Source organism: Falco cherrug, chromosome Z (genome assembly GCF_023634085.1).
Source record: "Falco cherrug isolate bFalChe1 chromosome Z, bFalChe1.pri, whole genome shotgun sequence".
Classification (NCBI taxonomy): Eukaryota; Metazoa; Chordata; class Aves; order Falconiformes; family Falconidae; genus Falco; species Falco cherrug.
In genome coordinates, this window is record NC_073720.1 from 23,998,543 (window position 1) to 24,026,145 (window position 27,603).

Consider the following 27,603-nt stretch of genomic DNA (forward strand, 5'->3'; position numbering starts at 1 on the left):
TCTCTATAGTTTTCATTTTAAAAGACAAATCTGCATCTGCCCTCTGAAAATGAATGTTGGAATGTGTTCCAGCCAGAACAAGTATAGTTTCTGAAGTAAAACTTCACTCTTATTAAGGAAACTAGACTTGTTTTAGAGGATTGTTTTGGGTCAGAGACTTCCTCGTGAACAGCTGATACTGCATGTAAAAAAGCCTATCGTTAGTTACGGGCTTCGGTTCTTTCCTTGGAAAACCGTGAGCCTAAGAACCTATCCTGTAAGATAAAAAAAAGAGAAACCATAATTTGAATAACTGATGTTATTCACATTGAGCTATCTATATACTTCTGGTTATATTCCTTTATTGCTCTTTAAGTTTTTTTTTTTATTATTTTAGAAATTAAGCTTTCTACACCTATCCGTGCTATTCATTCAGTAGCTGGGGCTTTCAGGTTACTCAGGGGAGATGCCCACACAGTTTCTGTATAAATGTATGTTCTGGTAGTGAAAATATTTTTAATTTCTAGACTTGACACATTTTTGAAAGTGATATCTAGAGCTGACATAATTACTTAACTATGTGAATCTTAAGGGTTACTACAGCCCCACTACTCCTTAGTGAGGTGGATCCCATCTCTCCAAGCTGGCATTTGTTCTCAAAGAGGTTCCCGTGGTGACAGAAACCAAATCGCTGTTCCAACCCCAGCTCTGCACCCAATTGTTGGTGCTCAGGCCCAACTGGGTCTGAGTTGGCTCCTTGTGCCCTCACTCCTGACAAGCAGGACCGAGGAGGAGAGCACTTGGGACTGCACACCTCTGATTGTCCCCCCAGAGACTGATTGCCCCTGGAGGTATTGCTGGTGCCCACGTGGGAGGATGGCAGGGATTCAGAGGAGCTTTGGCAGTCTCTCCACAGCATCCTGGACCTGGGTTCCCAGCAGGCAGCAAACCTGTGCAGCCGGTGGGTGCCCGTGTGCCCTGCCGCGGGGAGCTGCCCACCGCACTGCTTGCTGCTTCCTCCGCGAGGCCTGGTGCTGCACACGGCCAGTCTGTACAGATGCTTTGCTTGAAAGCACCCTCAGGTCCTCCTCAGCTCTCAGGAGGGTGAACCTCAGGTGGAGCAGAAAACTTACACACGGTGTTGGAAGACACCAGCTTCCAGCCATTGCCTTCATCTGATAACACTGCTTGCCATTCTGCTGGTGACGGACTCTGCGCAGGTCTGCACTGCAGTGGGGTCCAGGGCTCTGGAAGCTGTGGGGTCTCTGAGATGCCGTCTACCCAGTGCTGTGCAGCCTGCTGAGCTCTGCACTGCCTCTGTTTGGCAATACAGCTCTCCAACAGCAAGGCACCTCCTGGGGAAGGTGCCGGAGGGGCCCTGGGCACCCCTGTGGAGCTCTGACAGGGGCCTCCCCCTGGCATCAGCTAGAAGGGCGGCAGCATCACTGTCCCAAAGCAGGGCTGCTGCCACGAAGGCTGTGTGCACTCTGGGTCAAGAGCTGCTGACCACCCTTGCCAGAAGCTGCAAGAGCTTCCCCAGGCCTGCAGCCCTGTGGCTGCCTCTGCCATGCACCTGCCATCAGCAGGCACCCTCAGGTTTCTCAGAGGGTTCCCAGGAGTCCCCCTCTTCCACTGTCCAAGGCTTTCTAAGAGCCCCGTTTCAAGCACAGCATCACCCCTTCTTGCAGTCCAGCCCCCCCCCATCACACTCCCCAGTTTCCAGCTCTCTGCCTTCCTGTGTTTGCTTTTCCTGGTACTGTCTGCGAGAACATGACTTGTATTTCTGTACTGCGAGATCTGAAACACTGCTTTGTATTAAGGATAAGAGTTACATGTGGAAAAAGAAGCAGCTGTTCGGCCTAAAGGAAGATAAAGTAGGAAATAAGCATTACAACCTACATGTTTTAGACTACATTAGAAATACTCTGCACAGAGTTTTATGTATTTCAAAAGTAGGTTGCAATTATCCCACTTAAGGGAATAATCTTTTAAGTAGCTATGGATAAACGTTACTGAGCTGTGAAGGATTCACTGAACATGTAGCTTGTAATGGCTGAGTGAGGACATTTTCAGCCACTCACATTTATACGAATACCTGACTAAAAGTTCTAGAGGTGTAATAAGAAGGTGCGACAGAACAAGTATCATGACTGGGCTGACAAGGTTCCCAAGACAGCTGAGAACAGTTCCCCATGAAAGGTCACACTGCTGAAATGCCATAGCTTTTCTGCATGGCCTGAGCTTTTGAGCATCAGGAAACCCACCATCTATTTTTACAGCTGCATAACACAAAGGGGAATGTGGTTCTGCACTGCATGCACTTCATGAGGTATGGTTGGATGTAGCAAATTGCTGAACTCTTTCTGTTTCAACATTGTCCAAATTAATGAGAAAACTGTAAAGAATATTCACTTTTGTTTGTCAGACCTATGAAATTATTGATTTGGACAAACTTCTCAAGGACTCTGTCTTAATAAGAAACCAGCAGCAGATGAACCAGATGCTCTGCAGCGAAATCCACATTCAATTGCTAATGTCGATGATTTGTGAAGGAAACTTTGGAGGAAAAACCCAAACCAACAAAAAGGGGGAAAAGCTTTCCGCTGAATTATAAGTATGCACTGGCAAAATACATGATTTGAAAGTATTGTGCCAAGGCTCCTAACATCATAATGTTTCAGCATATTTGATTGATTTTTTTCTGCAACAACTTCCACTCATAATAGAATAATCAACAACTGGTTTTGAATATGGAGAAGGTATTTTTGCTAGAATATTTCTGTCAGAAGTACTTCAGTTCAAAGCCATGGCTCCTCTACCGAGAAAATGAGTTTTACTAATAAATATTGAAATAGATACTAACATCTTGTTAGCTGACTTAATACTAAGTCCTGTGAAAAAATAATGAAAAATTGTCTCATTTGCTAACTGTAATGAGAAATGGCTGATGAGGTTGGAGCTGATGCATACAAGGGTCAGAGATCATGCTGAAAAGTCTCCAAAGAAATAAAACCCCCAAACAACTTATTTCCTGCTGCTTTTTAATTTAAAAAGCTATGAAAATACACTTACTGATTTGAATAATGGGACTGACTCTCCAGTTAAGTGATATATGGGGGTTTTTTTCATTGTAGATTATAATTATTCTATTATAGCAATAACCATGATGTGCTGTCACGAATGAGTGGTTTAGATGAAGTTGCTTAAAGAATCACTATCAAAGGTATGAGCAAAATACTTTTTATAGGAATTTGTGGGAGTGCGACTTCACAAAGTGGTGGCGAGGTTCACTCTATTACTACATAGTTAAATCATGCAGAGGAATAAAATTTAAAATTAAGCTGGGATGATTTACACAAAGCCTAAAGATGTAAAACGGTAAGGTAGACACACACCCCACCCCACACACACCACCCCCCATTGAGCGATGAGGTTGAGTGGACCCTCTTGCTTTCTAAATTCTTAATAGAGCTTAGGTGAGGCTAGATCCAACCTTAGTCTCAGACTTGGTCAACGGGTTCTATCTAAACGACATCTAAGGTTTGTTCAGAGTTCAAGGTTGATCACAGGATTCTAGCAGCACTTAATCATTGCCAATTTATTATTTGAAAAGTGAGTCAAACAAGATTTACTACAATCACAATAGTAAATTATGAATCTGAGATGTGATCAGCTTTCAGCAGCAGTCCCCCAGTATTGCAGGCTTATGAGTTCACGAGCTCTGAGAGGCATCCTACTCAGAGGGAGATGCTGTTTACAGTCTGCTGCAGTCAGAAGAGTTCAAAGTGTCTCGCTTAGAATGCTTCTTTATTGGGTTAGAGATGATTGGCTTTAGTCATCAGTAATTTTCCATACTGCCCCAATCCAGGTTGATAATTAGTGAAATTTTTCAAAATTCCAGTGATGGTGATACCAGTGATGCGCAGTTTAATGTATAACCCTAGTATATATAAAGCCTTAGTATAATTATTAGATTGAGACCAAGAAGTCCTTGTATCAGTATAATTATTAGATTGTGATCAAGAAGACCTGATATTGTATGGACGAGATTTATGATCTAACTTGAAAGGAACATCTAGGATGAAAGGAAAGAACTGATTGAATCTTATGAAAACCTACCAGGTTTTGCCAAAAAAACACTGTGAGAAGACTGAGATGACCAGGTCAAGAAGTATCTAGAAATGGATTTGGGTTGGTGGTCACAAAAGCAGCACTTTGACTCAATTCAGATGAAAGCTACACATGTGCAAAAGAGGAAGGGACTAATGTAAATGAATTCCAGGAAATAATTGAATATGTATGGATTTGGGGGGGGAAATGCATATGTATGATTATACAGAATATAAGGAACATGTATTCAAGGATAAGGGGGGCTTGTTAAGAAGAGATATCCCCCACTCCCCAGCACTGTAATAAAGAATACCTGCTTCATAAACTTCAGAGCAAGTCTTAGAAAGTTTCTTCAACTGATTTTTCAGTAACAACGGTAGTACCATACCACTTGGATTCAGATACTGTTCCCAGACTTGTTATGGTTCAGATAAGGAATGTCCCAAAGCTGTCAGGTGTTGGTTTGGTTCATCTAAGGAATGTTTCTGGTACAGCCAGTGCAGTTTCCCACCTCAGCTGTGCGAGAGTTGCTGGTACTGTCAAGGGATGCTTAGCCACCCAACTCATTACACAGACGCTAAGGCCTAATGGGGATTCCTGATTGTAGAGTGGCCCAGGGGAGATGATGAGATGCACCACCACATGTGCTTTTATTTTCAGACATCTTAGGATACCAAAAAGAATTTTCAGTCTTAGTACTCATTAAACTAATCTCGTTTTGCAATAATGCCTATTTTATGCCACTTTAAAACAAAAGTTATAAATAAAATGTCAATGTTTATTTGCATTGTGTTACACTCCAGTATGTTTTCAAACTTCACAATTTTAAAGATTCTAATCCTTTTACTGCCAGTGGAAGTCTGTATTCTGATGCCATGAAGGAGGCTAGGAACTAGAAGTACTGGCAAAGGGTGACCAGCCCAGACCAAATCATCTTGTCATGCAGCAGGACACATGGTTAGATTTTTAAGTGTGCAACTTACCATTATTCATATAATTTTCTGTGTTGCAGGTAAGAAGAATTTGGTTGACTGATATGAACAAAGCTGGTATCATTTTTCCAACTTAAGGCAAAAGAATTATACTTAGAAATTCAGCATGTGAGAGCAAATGAAAGCAGTCACTTTGGCTGCAACACCACCTGGACTGTCATCCTTCAAAACAGTATCTCCAAACCAAAAACTCAGTACTGTTCTGATTTTTTCAGTTCTGATACCAAAAAATCAGATATAAACCTCTCTAATACTCATTTTTACAAAGCAGGCATTCTTTATTTTTGGCACTGGATGCACAGGGGATAAGTTCCACCCAACTTGCATGCTGATTTCACTGTTTGTCTGTGGCTGTTCTATACATATTAATGACATTTCTGAGAAAATATTAGCGTACTCATTACAATTCCAAGAACTACTTACCATATCTACACATTTACTATGCATGTGTAGTCTAATGGATTGGGGGTCCTCTGGTGGTCATTTGGGCCATCTTCATCCTCTTCTTCATTATCTTCCTCTTCTTCTCAACCTTCTCATGACCTTCTCTTCTTCTGGCTCTGTTTCAGCACTCTTGGCTTATGTCTTGGTTTCAGACTGGTTCTTGTCTACTAGTAGCTAAAGTACACAATGCAGCGTTGTACAGCTCGGCAATGTTGTAGATAGGTTAGCTGCAACATTTACAGTTAAGCACACCGGTAAAATTCCTCTGGTATCAATCCCTCCTTTTCTTTTGATGATTTGTATAAAACAAATTATCATCTCTTTGACAATTACTCTATTTTAAACTACTCAATTATATCTGTACCTCCAACACAATTCTGTAATATAATTACAGCGTTGAGTCACAACACAAGAGAAACAGCAAATTCCCAGTATTAGAATAATTAGGATGAACAAATTCTTTAACCAGGACAAATTAGGTAGCCATGAGATGAGTTTGTTCCAAATATCTTTGAATCCCCAATCAGTGTCATCTTTACTTGTTTCACATAAAATTTTATTTTGTTCCCAAACGTTCTGTAAATTAGTATAAATTCTGCCATTCTGATCCACATACATATAACGACTTGTATTAATAACTGTACAAACACCTCCCTGTGAGGCTAACAATAAATCAAGAGTCATTCAGTTCTGTAGAGCCACCTTTGAGAAACTGGATACTTTGACTTGTAATGCCTGTATTGCATCCATGGTCCTGTCTTCAATATTTTCTATTACCGCTGGTTTATTCACTATTTTCTTCTGTAGTTCACCTAGGTTCTCAACTGCTAACCATGGAAGAAACCATCTAGCAAAGCTATGGAAGGCTGTGGGTTTGTCTGCAATAGCATTTTGGCTTCTTGTCATTCATTTGAAAAAGGTTCTGTCCCAATTATCTTGGGTATATAGTGGATCTACTATTGTGAGATTAGGAACTAAGGCTCCCAGGGTACATGCTCCTTGCCAGTTGAGGGATAATGTTTTATGAGCTGTATCTCCACATAGCCAGTAGCAACCACTTCCTGCTGGGACTGGGAGACCAAAATAATTTGTTCTGTCCACGTGGCTTAATGTAGGTCTCCAAAATTACCTGGTTCTATTACACCCAGGGAAGCTATCTATAAAGGTTTCGTAGTTTCTGTTATTTGTATGATTACCACACTTGTCATCCCCAAATTTTAATTCACTAGCACTTACAGAATCATTGCCTGGTCCGAATAGACAAAGGGCCATCTAGCAACATTGTAACCTGTATTTCCCTATTGTCTTTCTTTTGAAAGTTATTCAGCCACCATGGTTTCTTAGGGTGTCCTTTGCCATATTTTGGATTGTTAATTTGAGGTTCATTGACTGGTATGGGCACCCCTATTAAAAGTAGGTCTTGCCCCCTCCCTGAAGTTGGCAGTTGGGTACTCTAAATCTTAACAGAGCATTCAGTAAGGCCTGAACCCATACATCATTTCAAAGGGGCTTGTTTTAATTTTTCCTCTGGGCTGTACTCTAAATCTTAATAGAGCATTCAGTAAGGCCTGAACCCAATTTAAATCTATTTCTTGCCAGATTTTTCCAAGTTGTAGTTGTAGTGTATAATTCATTCTTTCTACCGTTCCACTCGATTGTGGGTGGTATAGGACATGAAGTTCCCAAGTAATTCCTAAAAATTTGGTTACTTGCTCTACAATTTTTGCAGCATGGTGTGGTCCCCTGTCTGATGATAAGCTTTGCGGGTCTCCAAATCAAGGAACAATTTCTTTTAATAATACTTTAACTACTAGCCTAGCTTTACTGGTGCAACTGGGAAAGGCTTCTGGCCACCCAGAAAAGGTATCCACTAAAACCAGTGGATGCCTGTAATTTTCCTTTCAGGGTAGCACAGTAAAATTGATTTACCAGCAGTCCCCGGGAGAATGTCCTTGCCTGGTAACTCCAAATTGAATTCAGTTTTCTGTCTTTGGTTTGTTTCTTTGGCATATTTCACATAGTTTGGTGATTGACATCAAGACGTTCCACACATTTTTACTCAAAACTGATCCTGGTAAATATTTAACTAAATTTTCAGTTCCCCAGTGTGTCTGTAAGTGTTTTCTCCAGGTCAATTCAGTCATTATTGGTTGTGGAAGAACAATTCTATTATCTTCAGTAATGGCCCACCTATTTTCTTTTACTGTGGCCCTTAGGGTCATTGTGGAGATTTTAAGGGAACCAAGACTATCAAGGATGGATTACTTTCTTCTTCTGCAGACAGTGCTGCTAGGTCTGTCTGCTTTCTGATTTCCCCTGTCTATCATGTTGAACATAAATTGTGATTCTTTGTCCCAAAGTAAATTTTTGATCTCTCTGGATAATCAGAACAGTGGCAGTCATGGCTCTCAAACATCCAGGCCAGGCTTTGCTCATGTTGTCCTGTTGTTTAGAAAAATATCCCACAGGCCTCTTGAAGAAGCCCAATCTCTGCATCCATACCCCCATTGCAAAGGCTTTTCTCTCATAAACAAACAAGTCAAAAGGTTTCTCTAGGTCTGGAAGCCCAAGAGCCAGAGTCTTCATGAGGGACTGTTTAGCTGCTTCGAAGGCTGCCCTTTCTTCTGCATTCCACTCCAAATGTGATCCCACTGAGCTGCTCAAGAGTCCATATAAAGGTTTTACTAATAGCCCATAGTCAGTCATCCATAATCAGCACCATTCCGGCATTCCCAGAAACAGTCTCAGTTCATGAGCAGTCTGTGGTTCTGGGAGCTGGCAAACTGCTTCTTTTCACCTGACATTGAGAGCTTGTTGTCCTTGGGAAATACGAAACCCCAGGTACTTCATGATCCACTTTTCAGCCTGGGCTTTGTTTCTTGACACTCAATACCCGGATAGCCTGGCTTGGCCTGGTCTCTCTCCAGCCCAGACCAGGGGAATCACTGCATCCTCCACTTCTGTTAGGATTTCCCCTTTCTCTTTTTTCTCTTTTCCATCCTCCTGTAAAGACAGTACTAGCATACGGACATAGTTACCTTCAGGAATCATCATTTTAACATCTTCACCCTGAAGTTCAACTGTTGCTTGTAAAGGTCTGGGGGCTCCTGGCAAATACAAAACCTGACGAGGTACCCATTGTTTCCCTATTATAGATGATACTGGTTTGAAAAACAAGGCTTCTTCAGCTTTCCCTGTTGCACCAACAATTCCAATACTATTGTTTACTGAATACATTGCCCTGGTATCCACCAAAAACTCAATTATTGCCTGATCTTCCCCCAGCCTATATACTCAGCATGACGTCATATGGTATGGAACATCCCTTTGGCTAGTTCAGGCCAGCTGTCCTGGCTGTGTCCCCTCCCAGTTTCCCGTGCCCCTCCAGCATTCTTGCTGGCAGGGCCCAAGAAACTGAGAAGTCCCTGACTTTATATCATCATCACTGTTCTCACACCAAATCCTAAAATCAATTCTATTCCAGCTGAAACTAGGACAGCATGCCCCCCTTATTCCATACCATCTATGTCGTGCTACACTTTCCAATACAACCTCATTAACCAGCACCACCGTTCCCATCCTTTGATATAACACACAGATGTCATTCCCCTAGTCTGTGGACCACCCCTGTAAAAACATCTATCTACAGATGTCATTTAGTCAATGATTTTGGGCTCCATCTGTGATGGTGGTCAATCAGAAGTGGAGAGGTGGTGCGTTGTATGGGGTTACTGGGCACCAAAGCCAACTCAGGTTGGGTCACTGCTACACTGGCACTGCTTCTGGTAAGGCTTGTCCTCCACTGGTTCACGTGGTTCCTGTCACACTGGTGTTCCAGCCTGTCCAGTCCAGCAGCACAGACACAGCGGCAATGCCCTGGCCATCTGCCAGCACAGGCTTGTCACCATGGCTGTTATCAGAATGTTGCCGGGCACTGCACAGTGAGGTGATAAGCGGTACAGCAAGCAGCTAAAGCAAAAAGCAGCCACTAACGAGCGCTAAGCCTCTGCGGCAAGTGAGCCCCATGGCAAGCACAGAAACCACACAGAAACCTGATGATTAAAGCAAAACAACAATAACAGCTATAAAATTCAAACTAGCACATTCCATTCAAATCTGTCGTTATCTCAAACCCTTTGTGCCCCTCGCTGGGCTACAAAAATGACTGTCATGGTTTAATCCCAGCTGGCGAGTAAGCACCACGCAGCCACTCCTCACTCCCCCTGCGATGGGATGGGGAGAGGACTGGAAAAGAAAAAGTAAGAAAACTCATGGGTTGAGATAAATACAGTTTATTAGGTAAAGCAAAAGCCACATGTGAAAGCAAAGCAAAACAAGGAATTCACTCACCACTTCCCATGGACAGGCAGGTTCTTGGCCATCCCCAGGGAAGCCGGGCTCCATCACGCATGACGGTTACTCGGGAAGGGAAATGCCATAATGTTGAATCTCCCCCCCTTTCTTTTCTCCCCCTGGTTTTCAATTCTAAACACCTCCATCATATATCACAAGATGAACAACACCTCACTGGAGGTCTCTCGTTCTGACAAATTTTCTCATCCTCTCTAATGACCGCACTAAAGGATCACTGGTGCCAAATTAATTCCACACTCTTTCTGCCACTCAGGATGATTCCGTAAGGTGAAAAACATATTCAGTGTATATTGCCTCGCCCCATTTTCCTTCCCTTCTTAAAAATAACATCAATTATAACAAAGTATCGTAATCTAAAGTTCCATTATTTGTCCACCTGCAGCTGTTTTTTAACTTATAAAGTGGCCACCACTGATTATCATATTTAATCAAGTCCACTCACCAGGCACTATCTCCCAGTGGTCCTGCAGTTGTTCTCCATTGTTGTATGATACACTCCAAAGGGGTTTTCCTTACTATATCATTCTCTACCTTAGACATGTTGGATCCCATTCTATCTTAGACTATTATGTCCAACCCAGATTCACAAATACAGATATCACAAATAACAACACAACAGCCAAGTAACACAAATGCAAGATAAGTAACAGAATGCAGGCACAGACTCAAACCAAGACTGTAATACAAGTACCTGTGTCACTCACCCAAACGCAGGCACCAACTCAAACAGACAACAGTCTAATTCAAGTGCACGTCACAAATGAGAGTCTAATTCAGGTACCAGTGTCACGCAATCACAGGCACAGACTCTACTGGATTCAGAGATGCATCTAAACCACCCCATGAGATGTCTTACGACACCAGGAATGCATCTTGACTTATAGGTAGGACTTCAAATCAAAATTCAAAATCAAAAGAATGCCTTTATCTTACTAGTGAAGTTTTGCTCATGAGACCAGTGGAACCAGGATGGGGGTGTCCCCAGGAAATCCTTACGGTGCCAGCCAGCTGTGCCTTGATCCCATACTTGGTCTGAGCTCAGAAGCAGGATCCCATCCTCACAGCCAATTTGATACTGAAAAATCTCTAATACTCATTTTTGAGTTTCAGAAAGCAGACATTCTTTATTTTTGGTGTCAGATGGGCGGGGGATAAGTTCCATCCAACTTGCATGCTTTTTTCACTGTCTTTATATGGCCGATCTATACATATTAATGACATTTCTGAGAAATTATTAGCATACTCATTACAATTCCAAGAACTACTTATCATATCTACACGCTTACTATGCATATGTGGTCTAATGGGTTGGGGGTCCTCTGGTGGTCATTTGGGCCATCTTCATCCTCTTCATCATCATCTTCCTCTTCTTCTCAACCTTCTCATGACCTTCTCTTCTGGCTCTGTTTCAGCACTCTTGGCTTACGTCTTGGTTTTGGACCGGTTCTTGTCTACTAGTAGCTAAAGTACACAATGCAGCGTTGTACAGCTCAGCAATGTCGTGGATACATATACTGCAACATTTACAATTAAGCATACCGGTAAAATCCCCCCAGCATCCGTTCCAGGTGATACTATCCAGCTGAAGATGATACTCTATGAACTCCAGTTTATCAGATCAATACGTACGATGATGGCAATTCAACTACTGTATGAGAAAAGAAAATTTCACGTCTAATGGGTAGAATGGAGTTGTGTTTGTGCCTCAGAGTCAGGCACTAAAACAGAAAGGTCCATTTCTGCAGTTTCTCTGTTACATGTGAAATTATTTGGCTTTAGAGGAATGAAACTTTTGTGTCCTGAATGTATTCAATCTGCTTGCCCTGCTTCTACAAACTTTGGCAGGAAGGCAGTGGAAATTCTTCCCAGTGAATTAATGAATTTTCTATCCAATGCCTATGAACTATCTTGTTCAGACAGGTATTTTAGAGATTTAAAAACATCTTCCCTTTACGTAGAGCTACATGCTGACTCACAGCGGGATGGACCTCAAAGCATAGAAAAAATATGGGTTTTTTTCTCTAGAAATACCGGGGACCTACCTGAACAGTTCCAGTAGTATGTCCTGCCAGAAAAATAGCAAGTAGCAGGTCTCTTAGCAGACAATTAAATAAATAAATAAATAAGCTGAATTTTACCATTTTGTTTTCCTTCTCCTCCACATACTTATTCATATATACTGATATTAAAAGTATATCATAGATTTTTAGTTTAATATAAACTTACAAAATTGATATGTAAAATTTTATACAGTTTTCTAAAAATCCCTTTTGAAGAAGAAATACTTCCGTAATCCAATGTTGTCTGGAAAACAGATACTAGTTTTCGTAAGTGACTGAAAAAATGCTGCCCTGAAATGACAACTGGATGCAGAATCTGTTCTCAGATCTCTCTCTTACCGCTTTGGTGCTTTTTCCCAGTCTGTAAATGGTGGTGATAATCTTCCTTTGTTAATATGCACTTGGAGATTCCAAGATAAAAATACTATCTAGACACTACTGGTTGTCAGCTAAGTCCCTCGTCTTATTTCAGAGTAAGTTTAAAAAGAATTGAAATTGAATGAATCCAGAGGGACCTTGACAGGTTGAGAGGTGAACCTTATAAAGTCCAACAAGGCCAAGTGCAAGGTCCTGCATGTGGGTTGGGGCAATCCCCAGTATCAATATAAGCTGGGTGGAGAATGGATGGAGAGTCACTCTAAGGAGAAGGACTTGAGGGTACTAGTGGGTGACAAGCTCGGCATGGCCCAACAATGAGCTCTTGCAGCCCAGAAAGCCAGCTGAATCCTGAGCTGCATCAAAAGAAGCATGGCCAGCGCGTCGAGGGAGGTGATTCTGCCCCTCTACTCTGCTCTGGTGAGACTCCACCTGAAGTGCTGGGTCCAGCTCTGGAGTCCACAGTGCAGCAAAGACGTGGACCTGTTGGGGTGGGACCAGAGAAGGGCCACAAAAATGATCAGGGGATGGAACACCTCTCTTAGGAGGAATGGCTGAGAGAGTTGGGGTGGTTCGGCACAGAGAAGAGAAGGCTCCAGGAAGACCTTACTGTGGCCTTTCAATACTTAAAGGGGGCTTATAGGAAAGATGGGGACCAGCTTTTTAGTAGGGCCTGTAGTGATAGGACAAGGCGTAATGGTTTAAACTAAAATATGGTAGATTTAGGTTAGTTATAAAGAAGAAATTCTTCACTATGAGGGTGGTTAGACACTGGAACAGGTTGTCCAGAGAAGTTGTGGATGCCCCATCCCTGGAAGCGTTCAAGAACAGGCTGCTCTGAACAACCTGGTCTAGTGGAAGGTGTCCCTGCCCATGGCAGGGAGGTTGGAACCGGATGACCTTTAATGGTCCCTTCCAATCCAAAGCATTCTATATGATTCTATGAAAGCAGAGAAAAACTATCCCATCTTTGATTTAAGCAATTTTAAGGGGAGAAGGGAAACTTCATTATAAAACACTCATATAGTTGCTAATATGACTCTTACAACTAATACTGCTATGCTAAATACAATAACCCTAACTTTTTTCATGTGCTTGCTATAATACAGATAAAAAGCAGAGGCAGAAATCTCACAGCTGTTTCAGTTTAGCCATGCCAGTTTATACAGACAAATGCCATCCAGAGGCAGGAAGTTTGAAAGGGTTTCAGCTGCTTACATGGACTATGTAGAGTACATCTCTTAATCTCAATAGGTAGGATTTTAAGATTTCTAGATCAAGTTTCATCTGTGTAAAACAACTACTACTAGGGAAATTTTATGCTACAAAAATATTTTTATAATTTTCTGGGTAGGGGTATAAAATCGGTCTCATGCTTTGTGAAAAACAGATCTTGGTAAATGTATTTTACATCATTTTTGAGATTACCGATGTAGTGCATTAGGGATTACTGCATAGAATTAAGTTTGTTTTCTGTAAGATCATCTTAAAAAAACAGTTGTCTTAAAAAAACCCCAAGCAAATTCTACTAAGACATACACAAAAAAGAGAGCAGCTACCTGATAAATCCGAATGGAATGATGATGGAAAAGGGGTGAAACCAATCTCTAGCTTTCGGGAAGAACTGTGGATTTGTCAGAGTTTAAATGAAGTCTATGAAATGCTACACAGTTAACATTTTCCAATTTGTATTTGAAAGGTAGTTCAAGTTAAACTAAGGTGTGAATCTGAATTGTATTAGATATTTCAAAAATCCTCCTTCCATGTGCAGTTTTATTTCAAAATAAGATGTGCTGAAATAACAGTAGACTTAGGCAAAAAATACACTCTTGCTTTCAGATTTCATGTTAATCACCTACTCTGATGAGAAACAGTTCTCAGAACTGAGATTTTGGCCACATGCAGAACTTGGAAAGCTCCCTGCATGAATTCCTACAAAGAGTAAAATTCCTACCATTATGAGAACCAGAAAAATATCTTGACCTGGAGCACAGATCTGGGCAAAACCTGAGAAAATAAGAGTATTAGCAGCAGTCAGCCTGAACAGGCGGTCTACTGTGAGTAGTAGTAGAAGACTGGCATTTAAAGATTATGCCTTTTGATTAATTCACAAGAGAAAGAATAGTCATGTTGGAAAAGACACATTTGTTTCCTGTTTCCTGCATCACCCATCTATACAAAACATTGGAATTTTGATCGTACAGTAGTGCGCATATTGTAGTTATCATGTATGGAAACAACCTTATGCAGCAAAAGCTATACAAATATACTGGGTTTTAGTGGCATTCTAGTACTGCGTGTGAAAGAACATTCAGAAGAAAAATGCTTTATTTCTATTTGGATCTCTTCACCAGATTGACACATGCCTTTTCATCACTCATATACTGAAAAATTAAGTTAAACATAGAAATTCACCATCTTAAATGAATAAAAAGTAGTATACTGAACATAACTTGAATGCTTTGATGAGAACAAAAGGTGCTAATTATGGTTAAATGATGGCAGTATTTTAAACATTTGTACCATTCACTTTTCTCAAAGTCTCATAAAGATGTCAGAAGTTCCCTAAATTCAAACTGCATTATACGATGATTATTTTAATTTTGGACATTTTTTTTCCCTAAAGACTGCTAGGTTTTTTATTTTGAGATCAGTACATAATTGCAGAATTATGAAAGCCTGACTTAAAAAAAAAGAACAAAGAGTGTGTTGCTTAGCATCTTCCAAATGCATTAATGCATGAGTTGGTATGCAAGTAGCCTACACTGAAACATCTAGTCATTTGACAACCAAACTCAGCTGAGAGATGTCCACTGAAAAGAGTATCACTGGACCATATGGCCATCCTGCCACCACATGGGAGGTTCTTCCCTGAACAATGTACCAATCAGTCATTCTTCATTTAAGACTGTTGAGCAAGTCAGGTGAGTAACAGTTACAACACCACATAAGGAATAACTGGCAACTGAGAAAAATATTCTGACAAGTGAGAAAAGCAGTTTGAGATGCAGACAAATAGTATGACAGGTATAAACCTCTGAGATTAGCTGATTTTGCTGGCAGTGATGTGAATTCATTGAGATTTTCATGTGCCCATAGAAGGTTTCTCAGGCAAAGCTTTTTGTAGACTATCTTAGTTGTAATTAGGTTGGTAATAATATATGTGATATTCTATGTGCTGTTTGGCCAATACAAAGTTGGCCAAAATTCATATGATCTACTGAGCAATTCCAGACATTGTTTGCTACAGCACTTACTGAGAAATTGGCAGCTAGGCTTTCCTGGCAGAAAAGCAGTTTGTTCTTAATTGGATCTTGGTAGAAGTCAAGCATTGTTCCTTTCTATTACAAAGGAATAGAAAAACAAAGACATTTTTCATGCTTGTTCTCCTGTTTGAATTAGTAATGCTAGTCTCACTCTTTAATCACATTCCACCCAATCCTGTCCAGTGTATTTGTAACTGAGCAAAGCATTGCTGGTTCCCTCTCATCATCAGGTTTGGCAATGACAGGAAGAAAGTCTGTTAGGTACTTTCCCTTTGAAGAAGATACATGATTATGGAAACCATCAGTGAAGTAGCTCAAAGGTACTGTAATATACATAAAAATTAATCAAAGAACAACGATTCCACCAACCATAGACCTGCACTAACTACAGATATTCTGAGCAAGGCAGCAGTGATGTAATGGACATTCAAAGACATCCTGCAGTTACTAAAGAATATCTCCATTATTACAGAAAGGTAACAAAAAGTATTCTTCCAAGCTTTTTACCAATTAAGAATGATTAACTCAGTTCAGGAAAGCACCTTTCATTCTCACAGAATTACTGAGTTCCTGAGGCTGGAAGGGCTCTCTGGAGATCACCCAGTGCAACTCCAACCCACCCAAACAAGGTCAACTACAGCAGGTTACTCAAGCCATGTTTTGAACATAGCCAAGAACAGAGACTCCACAACTTCTCTGGGCAACCAATTCCAGGAGTCAACCGCCCTCACAGTAAAACAAAGGGTGTTTTTTTCTTAGGACTAAATGAAATTTAATGTGTTTCAATTTGTGCCCATTGTCTCTTGTCCTGTCACTGGACACCATTGAGAAGAGTCTGGCTGTCTTGTTTATTCTCTGCCATCTGGTACTTAGTCACATTGATAATAAGCCTCCCGAGCTGGGGAGCCCAGCACTGGACACAGCATTCCAGATGTGGCCTCACCAGTGCTGATCAGAGAGGGCAAAGGTCACCTTCCTCAACCTGTTGGTGATGCTCTTGCTATGTTGGCCGCCTTCTAGCAAGGGCACATTGCTTGTCCATGTTAAACCTGCTAAACAAGATCCCCAGGTCCTCTTCTGCCAGCCAGCTTTCCAGCGCAGTTGGCCTCCAGCACGTACTTGTGCATGGTGTTATTCCTGCCCAGGTGCAGAACTTTGCACTTCCCTTTGCCCAACAGTATGAGATGCCTGTCAGCCCATTTCTCCAGTCTTTTGAGGTCACTCTCTGCATCGCAGCACATACACTCTAAGGTATCAGCCAGTCCTCAGAGTTCTTTATCATCTGCAAACTTGCTGAAGTTGCCCAACATTCCACTGTCCAGGTCACTAATGAAAATATAATGACAATGTAACAGAACTGGACCCAATACTGACCCTGGGGTACTATGGACTCATTGCCAGCTGGATTTTGTGCCACTGATTCCGGCCCTTTCAGCAGGGCAGTTCAACCAGCTTCCAATGCACCTGATTGCCCACTCATCTAATCTGTACTTCATCAGTTGGTCTATGAGGATGTTACGGTACACACTCACAAAAGCCACGCTAAAGCCAAGATAAACGCTATTTAGCTGCTCTTTCCCTTGTTCGTGGAGCCATTTCATTGCAGAAGGCCATCAGCTGCTCAGGCATAACTTTCTCTTCACAAATCCACGCCCACAGCTCCTAATCAGCTTCTTGTCCTTAAAATGTTTAAAAACGGCTTCCAGGATGACATGTGCTGTCACTTTCCCGGGGATTGTGATGAGGCTGACTGGCCTGTAGTTTTACAGATGCTCCTTCTGGCCCATCTGGAATCTAGGGGTGATATTCACCTCCTTCAAACACTACAACCTTTCAAAGATAACTAATGATGGTCTCACAGTGGCTAGATTCCTCAACACTCAGGAGCATCCCTTAAGTCCCATGGACTTGTGTGTGTACATTTTGTTTAACCTGATTATCCTCTACCAATCCTTGCTTCAGAATTTCTCACTGGTCTCAGGGGCTTGGGATTTTCAGAGGCAAGTTTTACCACTGCCCAAGGAGTAGCTGAATCTGAAGTTAATTTTTTCTTTTCATAAATTGCTTAAAACTTAGAAATATTTGTTTTTCTATCAGATAGGTGTACCCTGCTTTTACCTTACCTCATTTGATTTCCATTCCCCCACCCCTGGAAGCATAGCAAGCATCACGCTGATGTCCACCTCTGACAAACCACCCACTGTGTACTCTGAAGTTGACTTCTTTTAAGGAAAAATATTTTTCTCCTGATCACCTAATACAGGGTTTACTGTAACTTCCTTCTGAATGGACAGTATTTTGCTGCTGACATTTGCAATTAATATTTCCCAGTAAATGCTTTTCAAACCTTGCAGAAAGATCTGGAAACAGTCTTAGACAAAATGTTAATAGTTGCTTTTGTTTAAAGACTTTATGTAGGTAACATAGAATTTAAGTTTCATGATGTCTGCAAGTGCAATGTATTGCTGTTATTTTTCAGAATCTAAAAAGAAAAGGGAACAATGCAGTTTTAAGGGAGGCTTATTTTCTAAACACAGGAGAAACTCAGCTGATTAATGAAACAGAAAAAGTATGTTGTTGTAAGGGCAAGCAAATGCTCCGTATTCTGAGATTTGTCCTGTACCTCCAAAACCCCCACTTCTTGTTTTCAGAAACGTTTGCTTATTTGCCCTCACGAACACATATTATTGATGGATGGATAGTTTATCATTTGCCTTCACAGTATCTGAAAACTGCTCACCAGGGGACCCCTATGAATTGCAAAGTTCCATGACTGCCTGATTTCTGGAGCAACTTTGAGAGAAATGAAAATAATTTTGACTACACAATGGGTGCTGATAAATCAGTTATCTTCCAAGTACAGTTTCCATCTTTTTACACATTAAGAATACGGTTTTTTAAGTAGTAATTCTCCTCTTCCAGAAAGGTGTTAACGCATATTTTTGAGAATTTAATGCAATGACTGTAGAGCTGTTCTCCCAAGCACCCAATCAACTCTGGATAACTCTGCAACTGCAAATCTTTCTGAAATCATGGTTAGAGCACCAGGTCTGGAGCTCAGTCAAAATCTCTTGTGTGGACTTTCAGGAGACTGATGTTGAGATACCCAGCTGAGAGAAGCTGAAGGTTTTCTGCACTGCAGCTATGGAATGCCTTGGTCTTTGCTAGTTGATGTGACATCATTGGTCATACAAGCAAGGTAAAGATACAATGAAAGACTTTATTTACTGAATGTAAGTGCACTGATACAGTTACTGTAAAGTTTAAAAACAGGTGAGCAAAATTGGAACGAACCTCCTACATGTTTTAATCCACTTTGGTCAAAGCTAAATATTTCTTTTGGCCTACAGCAACCTGTAAGATGTTAATGGAGTTCTGTTAAACGTTGATTAGAATGAAGATGATGTTTGGTCACTTGTTCATCAATTCCCTTTTCTGCATGTCTACCCATTCTATTCAACTTTTTTTTTCCCCAATAGCTCTGTTTTTTATTATAGGAGAGGGAGTGGCTCATACATAGTTTTAAATTTTGAACAGTTCAGCTAAAATAGAGTCATTGTTTGCTTCTGGCATTTTAATGGCAGCTAGTGTGAACCAAGGCTTTCAGCATTTTGTGCATTTTGTTGCTATTCTTCTGATATCCAAGTTTATTTTTTTATTTGGATTACTTTCCAAGTGAATTTTGTACTGTTGCAGGGACTGAGAAGTACTCAATTTAAACAGTGTTTTGCTTCTGTTTTGTGTTTGGGAAGCAGACCAGTGTTGGAAGAAGGGTTTGCTGGAGTCAAGAAGACGCTCAATATGAGTTACGCATCTTGCTCAACTTTATTAGTTTCTAACACTACTTGTATAGAACCCATACACATGCATATTCGTAAAGCAGAAATATAATTGTTAGTAGTCTCTAAACGCGCACGGTTCTCACACCCCTAATTATCATGACTAAAATAAGCATTCCATCCATGTAGCTAATTGTGTTGCTGTGCTGCAGCCTTGTAGTTTGTTAGTCCCTATTTTCCCATACCGGTCCCTATCTTTCTTGGCCCTGCACCTGCTTTGCCAGCAGCTGTAGCTTGTTACAGCCACGGCCTGTTGGCACAACATAATTACTTGGCCTCAGGATTCAAGAATAGCTCAAGGCTGCCTTTCTTGTTAACTTCAGCGCAGCAACTTCAGTACAATTCTGATTACAGGCCTATTCTAATACCAGGCCTGGATTGTGCAGATCTTCAGAGATTCTAAGGCCATGCTTCTGCAGCCATTCTTCTGCAGACCAGTAGTTTGGAATATCATATGTACTATTAAAGGCTTTACCTGTAGGAGGATATCCCAGTCAGTTGTGACATTACAGAACTTCTGTATTTCAAATTCTAGAGCTCATTTTTCTGGTAACCTCCACTGAGAGATGCAAAAAGAAAGGAGAAGAATATTCAAAGCAGTAACAACTTCTGCATCTCTGCTAACTGTCTTTGGATGAGATGTACTAGTCAAAACACAGGAAAACCTTACGTAATGTTCTTATAAATAGAATAATTTTTCCAGAGTTTAATTTTGCACAATATATAACAAAAGATCTTGAATTCTGCAGTTAAACTTCTCTGAAGTTAGGCTAATTAAAAGCTACCACAATTGCTGAAAGGATTTAAGGTTGATCTTAAATCTTGTACTTTTGGAACATGGATTAAATTTTGAAAAAGAATAAGAGTGCATTGATTATAATTTTGAAATAAGCAGTACCTGAAACACATGCATAGGCATTTTAAATTAATCTCTGACAATTGCTTGGAATACTTAAAATTCTGTAACATATTAAGCATTAATGAAAGAAGCACTATCCAGACTTATCTATGGAGATTCCGTAACAACTGACCTACTTGCTCAGGGAAGTATCACAAATTTGCAATCTTTTTCAGCCCAGATAGCAGATAAGCCAGTCCCTTCTCAGTTCAGATTTGGGGTATGGAAAGACTTAAAAACTGAAATATTAATGTCTGAAACGTTCAATCTTTCAGTGCCAAGATATGGAGTTCTTTACCACCTAAGAAAGACTGCAGTTAGATCCTTAACAGTGATCATCCGCATGCATAGTGCTCAGTCTCGTTTTCTCTGGTCAATTTAAAAAGAACTTGAACTGTAACTCCAGGTACAATCAATTTCATCAGGAGATTCCCAGTCAAGTTATAACAAAACCGTTCACAACTTAGCCTACTATAGTCCCTTTCTGCTATCAAATTTCATAACCAGAATACATGGACATATCGTTTTGTTGAACAATCTGCACATATTTCTGAGAAACAGAATGCACGCATTATTTTGACTCAGGGTGTCCCATGCAAAGAGCTATCACAGATGATTAACTGAAGGAATTGCTGCTTAGGATAAGGCAACTTTGGAGGACAATTACAGGCTGGAAGGCTGGCAACAGAAGACTCTTGCAATCAAGATATTTCTGATGCTTGTTGGACAAGAAGCCAAAGATGTGTCCTTAGGCAAACTACCTCCATTATAACACCAAAATCACACCCTTAACACCCCAGCCCACAAAGAGAGCCTTCCTCAATGAAGACGTGTAGTTAATCAGTAAGACTGCACAACCATTATGTAGATTACCATCCAGTCAATGTTAAGAGGGTTGGAACTTAAATTAATATTCATGCGGTCATGTACAAATCTGCCTGTGGACACCGCCAAGGCGTGCCAGCCCACCTGGTGCCCACGCCTGCACAGCTTCGTAGCGAAGGCCCTGTCTCCTGCTCTTAACGACTCGGTCTTCGATTCTGCACACTGGGTAACGAACTCATTTTTGAGGCAATTCTTGTTTCAACACAGGGTGCCGTTCCCTAGGGTTTATTCCCTAGGGTAATCAAACTGCTTCTTATTAAACTCGGCTACCAAAAGAGCACTTAAACGGGAAATCTGTTTTTTCTCTTCCGTTTCTGGTGGGCGTGCCGGGATTTGCAAGGCAGAACACACGGCGGACTGCATGCCAAACCAGTCACCGGACCCAGCCTGCCCCGGCACGGGGGGTTGTGCCCGGGCCTTGGCACTCGGGTGTCAGCTGCGACCCCCGCCGCTCAGCTGCGGGAGCGGGAAGCGGGGCTCGAGGGGCGCGCGCGGTGGCGCCCCCCGACCGACCGCCGCCGCCGTCCCCGCGGCGGGGCCTGCCTGCGGCGCCCGGGCCTGCGCCCTGCCCTGCCCCGTCACTACAGGCGGGCACCGGGCCCGCTGCCCCCGCAGGGCTCGCCCCCCCCCGGCCCGCGGTACCCCCCCGGCCCCCGGCAGCCCGGCAGGGCGGGCACGCGGCCCTCCACGGCCTGGCCGCGCGCGCGGCCCCGCGCCCCCTTCTAGGCGGGGCCGATGCCCCGCGCTGGTCCCGCCCCCGCCACGGCGGCCCGGCCGGCTCCTCAAGGAGCGGGGCGCTTCCCCTCGCGGCCGAGCCGGGAGCGCGGCCGGCGGAGGCGGGCCTGCACGGGGCGGGGACGCCCTCTCTCCCGGGAGTCGCAGCCCGCGGCGGCCCAACGGCGGCCCGCCCAGAGACTCCTCCAGGGAGCAGTGGAGTTCGCCCCTAGAGCGCCCGCGCGGTAGGACGCTCTGGCAGGCGCCGCGCGCTTCTCTCTGTCGTCAGGCCCGCCTCTCCGGCTGTGTGTGGCACTGCCGGGAGCGGAGCGGTCGAGCAGGCTCCGCCATGATGAACAGCGGAGGGATCGGGGTGCCGCTGGGCTTCCCCTTGGGCCCCACGTCTGTCATCCAGGTCACGAACCTGTCCTCGGCAGTGACCAGCGAGCAGATGCGGACTCTCTTCGGCTTCCTAGGAGATATCGAGGAGCTGCGCCTCTATCCCCCGGAGTAAGTGGGGCCCGCGCCGACCTCTGGAGCGATAGAGACTTGGGAGGAGGAAGAGGCCTAGAGGGGCCGGGAGGGTGGAGGGACGAGGCAGAAGGCCCTACGTGCCATTTTGAGTGTGGGCACCGGAGCCTTCCGCACGGGGAGCGGTTCACGTTGTCCCACCCCTTTGTGAGGCTGGAGCGGCCGGGAAAGGAGCTTCACCCGCACTTAAGATGGCGGCCGCAGCTCGGAGGGGGGAGGCAGCCGCGATATCTCCGGAGCGGCGGGTTTTAGTGTTCTCGTGGCGGCGGCCGGGGTTGCGACCGCCCGCTGTAGGCTGCGGGCACTGAGCCACCGCCAGAGGCCTGGCGAGAAGCGTGCGGCTAGGCTGCCCCGGAGCGCTCCCCCGGCGCAGATCGCCCCCCGCCCCCCCCTTTTCCTGCAAACCCTCTTTCTGAGGCCCGCCTTTCTCTTCGCTCGGACCGAGCTGGGGGGTGCGTGTGTGCTGGGCTAGAGAGCCCCAGGCCCGGCCCCCGCCCCCGCCCGGCTGGCTGCCAGGGCGCTGCGTGCCGGCGGGACCAGCTTCCCCCCTCCCCCGTTCGAAGGGCGCTGTTCTCCGAGAAGGGCCCGCGCGAAGAGAAGCCAAAATAGCTTTTCACAGAGGGACGGCACCTGCCCTGCCTTGTGCTCAGAAATGCCCTTGATAAGACGTGTGCAGTAAATGAGAGTTAGTAACAGACGTGACACGTTTCTGTAAACCGTAGCCGGTCTCATTATGTCAGCTGCACGGTGCACTCACATGGGAGATACTGAGGTTTGCAAAATAACAGTATTTTTTTTCCCTAAGCAGAAAACCATCAACACAACAGGGGAGAAGAATATTTTTTTCTTAATGCATCTGTTGTACTAGGAAATGAATGGCAGACGTTTCCTTTCAAACCATTTATCTTTTCTTTTTTCTCATGAAAATTAAGTAGAAATAGCAGAAAGGGGCAGGAGTCATTCGCATCCAGATACTTCAATTTTAATACAAAGAAGTCATTCAGATGAATAAAATTTAATTTAAAAAAATAGCAATAAAGTTGGTATTTATCCTTTTTTTGTTACTGCGTTACATCTGAGTAAGTTTCAATGATGACCATTCAGAAAAATCAAATACGATTTATTAGGTAATTAAAAGTATATGTAATAGGCATCCATTCATGTAGAGATATGTTTAAAACAGCCTTACTGAGTTTTAAAGACTCTTTAATAGATTTATGGTGATTTTTATACATTTTTCTGGGGTTTTACTTTGGACTGGTTCCACACTTGCTGCTTAATACACTTGAGTGTTCTCCTGACCGAATATTTTTTTTGTTGTAGCTGTTGCTCTCATTTTTCACTGTTATATAATAGATGTTAAAGCAGATAGATACTTTTTTGACACTCGTATGCAAATGACGTTTGTGCCCAAGTATAAATTTTTGCCAGTGTCCATATACACATATAATACTAAAATCCAGTGCCATAGTAGGGTTTGACTTGGAAATGTCAAGGTTATAATGTGGTAAACATCCATTCTATATAATTAGTTTAGTTTTCAGAGATAAGACGCAGGATTGCGATTACTCATTTTACTCTTGTTTTATTTACGGTTTCTATGCAATAACTTTTAAGAAATATGGATTTCCATGTCTAATAGTTATAGACATTTGACCTGGCTTTCAAATTATTATCTTGAAAAATAATTTTTTACTTTAATGCCCTTCTTGTGAAACAGAAGAAGACAGGCTTCCTATTGACTATATTTCCTGTATACTTACTATATTTATTGAAAATAAATATATTTGAATAATATTTTGATAAAATCAGAGAGTAGCGTTTCATTGGTGAGTGCATGGGAAGCAAAGGTGTCGCAAGCAAAAAAATGTTATAATAGATGTCTGCGATTTGTTAACATTATTTTCTACTACTGTTTTTTCCTTAAGTAATTAATGATTTAATGCCTAGATGTTTTTAAAAACAATTCTCTTAATTAAAAGGGAAATTTGCTTTTTACATTAGAGTCAACATCAGATAAAAAATCATGTCATTTCAGTTCTAGCTTTAAAAATAATTCCAAGAAATCCAAACTTTTGATGTATTGTACAGCATGAATTCTGTTACCTTTGTGCAACAGTGGAAACTCACTTCTCAGTCCAGTTTCCTACGTGAACAATATAATTCAGTAAGTTGAATTAGTGGACGACAGGTCTCATGGATGTTGACTACTGAATAATATTAGTATGCTTTTTGTAAGTGATTTCATGTTGAGGATTAAGAGGAAGTGACATAGTAGCTTTCAGTCATCTGAGAGTGTGTTACTAAATTAAGTAAAAGCTTTCACTGTGACCGGGACCCCGTTTGCTAGCCTTTGTTCAGAAATTACAGAAATGGGTAAAAAATTAAAGCAAATATTTCTTGTTTCAAGAATAATATGTGGTGTAATACTAAAAGAGTATTATCCTGACTTTTTAATAGATTAAGCAATGAGGTGAAATAGTTACATGTTGCATTGTGTAGAATTGCAACCTGTTTTCTCTCTAATTTTGTATTGCAAATATTCAGCTTACAAAATACTTCTGATTAGCCAAGCATGAGTTTGTAGAGAAGAGTGATGTTGTGTTCTCTTCTGTATGCATCATTTCATGTATTAAAAATATAGGCATTCATGTTAAGAAATTTACTATAGTATTTGTATATCTGTTGCCTTTGCTGGGCATAGATTGTATTTCTAATAGATGTGAACTTCCAGTTCTTTTGATAATGCACAGCAGCAACAAAACATAGATGCAGATGTATGCACACACACACGCTTTTTAAAGCACATAGACTCCATTTTCTCTATGATCTTTCTAAGTTAAAGCATAAGTTATCCTTCATCTCTTCCAAGTCAGTCATGTCTGTCAGCCTTCTACTTTCTCCCTTAATCTGCTGAAGTCTAATTCATAAAATCTGATTGTATTAAATAGTCAAATTTTTTTAATAATGAAACTACTTTTGTTAATTAAAAGGAAATAGAATCATTAGTTTCAAGGACGACCTGAAACTAAACCGTATGACCTTGGACTCTTGACAGGCTTGATGGTGTTACTGCTTCTCTGGGGAGCCTGTCCCAGTGACTGACCACCATCACAGTGAAGAACCTTTTCCTGATCTCCAGTCTGAACTTCCCCTGATGCAGCTTCATTCCATCTCCTCGCGTCCTATCGCTGGTCACCAGGGAGAGGAGATCAGCACCTCCCCTCCTCTGCCCCCCTTGAGGAAGTTGCAGGCTGCGATGAGGTCACCCCTCAGCCTTCTCTTCCCCAAGCTGAGCAAACCAAGTGACCTCAGCCACTCCTAAGTCATGCCCTTGAGACCTTTCACCATCTTGGTTGCTGTCCTCCAGATGAGCTCTTAACAGTTTGATATCCTTCTTGTACTGCGCTGCCCCAAACTGCACACAGTACTCAAGGTGGGGCCACACCAGTGCAGTGTAGAGTGGGACAGTCACCTCCCTGGACTGGTTGGCCGTGCTGTGCTTCATGCACCCCAGGACATGGTTGGCCCTTCTGGCTGCCGGGACACACTGATGACTCATGTTGAACTTGCCATCAACCCAACTCCCCAGATCTCTTTCTGTGGGGCTGCTCTCCAGCCTCTCATCCCCCAGTGTGTATGTATAACCAGGATTACGCCGTCCCAGGTGGAGAATCTGGTTCTTGTTAAATTTCATACTGTTGGTGATGTTGGCCCACCCAGCTCTCTAGTTTATCTAAATCTCTTTATGAGGTCTGTCTACCCTTGAGGGAGTCCGCAGCTCCTCCTAGTGTAGTATTATCATCAGACTTACTTAACGTACATTTCATTCCTGTGCTCAGATTATTTATTTAAAGCATTAAAGAACATGGATGCTTTTTTCCTAATTCTCTGATATTTTGCTCTCAGAGCAATCCAAGAGGATTGTAGAAGTGGTGAATGGGATCAGGTGACCATTTCCATCTTACAAGAAATTCCTTTGCTAGCACTGTTCCACTCTAATTAATCGTGCAGCATCCTACCACTGACTTTAGGGAGTAAGGATTTCAGCTCTGGCATCTATAGGTTTTGTGCTTCAGTGATTAGGTGCGGCGAATGAAGAGACGGGACGCAGCTTGATGCAAGCAAATGTCAATTTATTGTACAGAAGCACGAGTTTATATACACTTTCAGAAGCTGCGCGTTTTAAACAGATTGGTTCTTGAAGCTAAGCCTTGCATACTAGGCAATCCCCGATTGGTGGTTAACTACCATCAATTAACAGCAAGGTGTTACCTTTCCTTGGCGCCATCCCTCCCCCACTCCCTTGTGCTCTGTATCATGTTGATTGTTGTCTAGACAAGCTCGAGCACATTCCCCTCAGGTAACTGATTGCCACGCATGGTCCTAGTTTCCAGCCCGCTCCTGCAGTTATGGAGCAAAGTACAAGAATATGCTATAGTTGTCTGAGCTAACATTATTAGAGAGGAGAGTTCCTTTTTACCCATTTTCTGCGTTTTTCCTGTCATTAGCATGTACCTCAGTTTTATAGGGTGCCACAGAGAATTTCCTTCAAAAGCTAAAAGGAAGTCTCAGATTTTAGTAATTATATTAAATAGAAGGCACATTAATGTTTCAGTAGTTTACTTAAGTTCTTGTAAGCTTGCAAATGTGGACAGGAAGAGAGAAACCAGTTCAGTTTTTAAATGCATTAAATGAAATGCAGGCTTTTTAAGATTACTCTTCAGTATTCCCGTCAACCTTTGTGAACCTAGTGACATTTCCCAGCAATTAGTATGTTAAGACTATTGTCCTGACGTACCAGTTTCTGTTAGGGTCCTTCATTTTATGTCTCAAATTGATTGGGAAAGCTTTCTTTATGAGTGTTAGGTCATGCTATGTTTTATAGTAACTTTTTCAATTCGCGTTTTCCCTTCATTGATCAAAGCCCTTCAGTTTCTTCAGTCACTGCTAATCAGACATCCCTTTAAGTAGGACAGGTTTCATAGCTGCCATGTGCCTGAAAGGCTGGTTCTCTGGGGGGAAGTTTCTGTCTTGTATATTAGAGGCTTTCACACTTTATGCAGATGGCAGTGAATGCTACTTTGTTATTACTGTTACATTCCTAAGGTATGTGAACTGCAAGTAGTCCACCCT

The 27,603-nt window shown here is 42.4% G+C and overlaps 1 protein-coding gene and 1 long non-coding RNA gene across 3 annotated transcripts in view; one reads left to right on the plus strand and one right to left on the minus strand.

The window, feature by feature from the left end:
* Positions 1 to 1,642: 1,642 nt before the first annotated feature.
* On the minus strand, positions 1,643 to 21,900 carry LOC129734711 (uncharacterized). Its single transcript, XR_008730229.1, has 3 exons — positions 21,307 to 21,900; positions 11,186 to 11,360; positions 1,643 to 9,944 (listed from the first exon to the last, which is right to left on the minus strand). It is a non-coding gene; the product is annotated as an uncharacterized LOC129734711 (long non-coding RNA).
* A 200-nt stretch (positions 21,901 to 22,100) lies between these two features.
* The window catches only part of SREK1 (splicing regulatory glutamic acid and lysine rich protein 1), a 40,088-nt gene continuing 34,585 nt past the window's right edge, over positions 22,101 to 27,603 (plus strand). For both annotated transcript variants that reach the window (XR_008730226.1, XM_005432682.4), the window contains exon 1: positions 22,101 to 22,446. Coding sequence is in view for 1 of the 2 variants with exons in the window: in XM_005432682.4 (XP_005432739.1) it covers positions 22,286 to 22,446 (161 nt within the window). In the remaining variant the exon portion in view is untranslated. The remainder of the gene's footprint in view (positions 22,447 to 27,603) is intronic.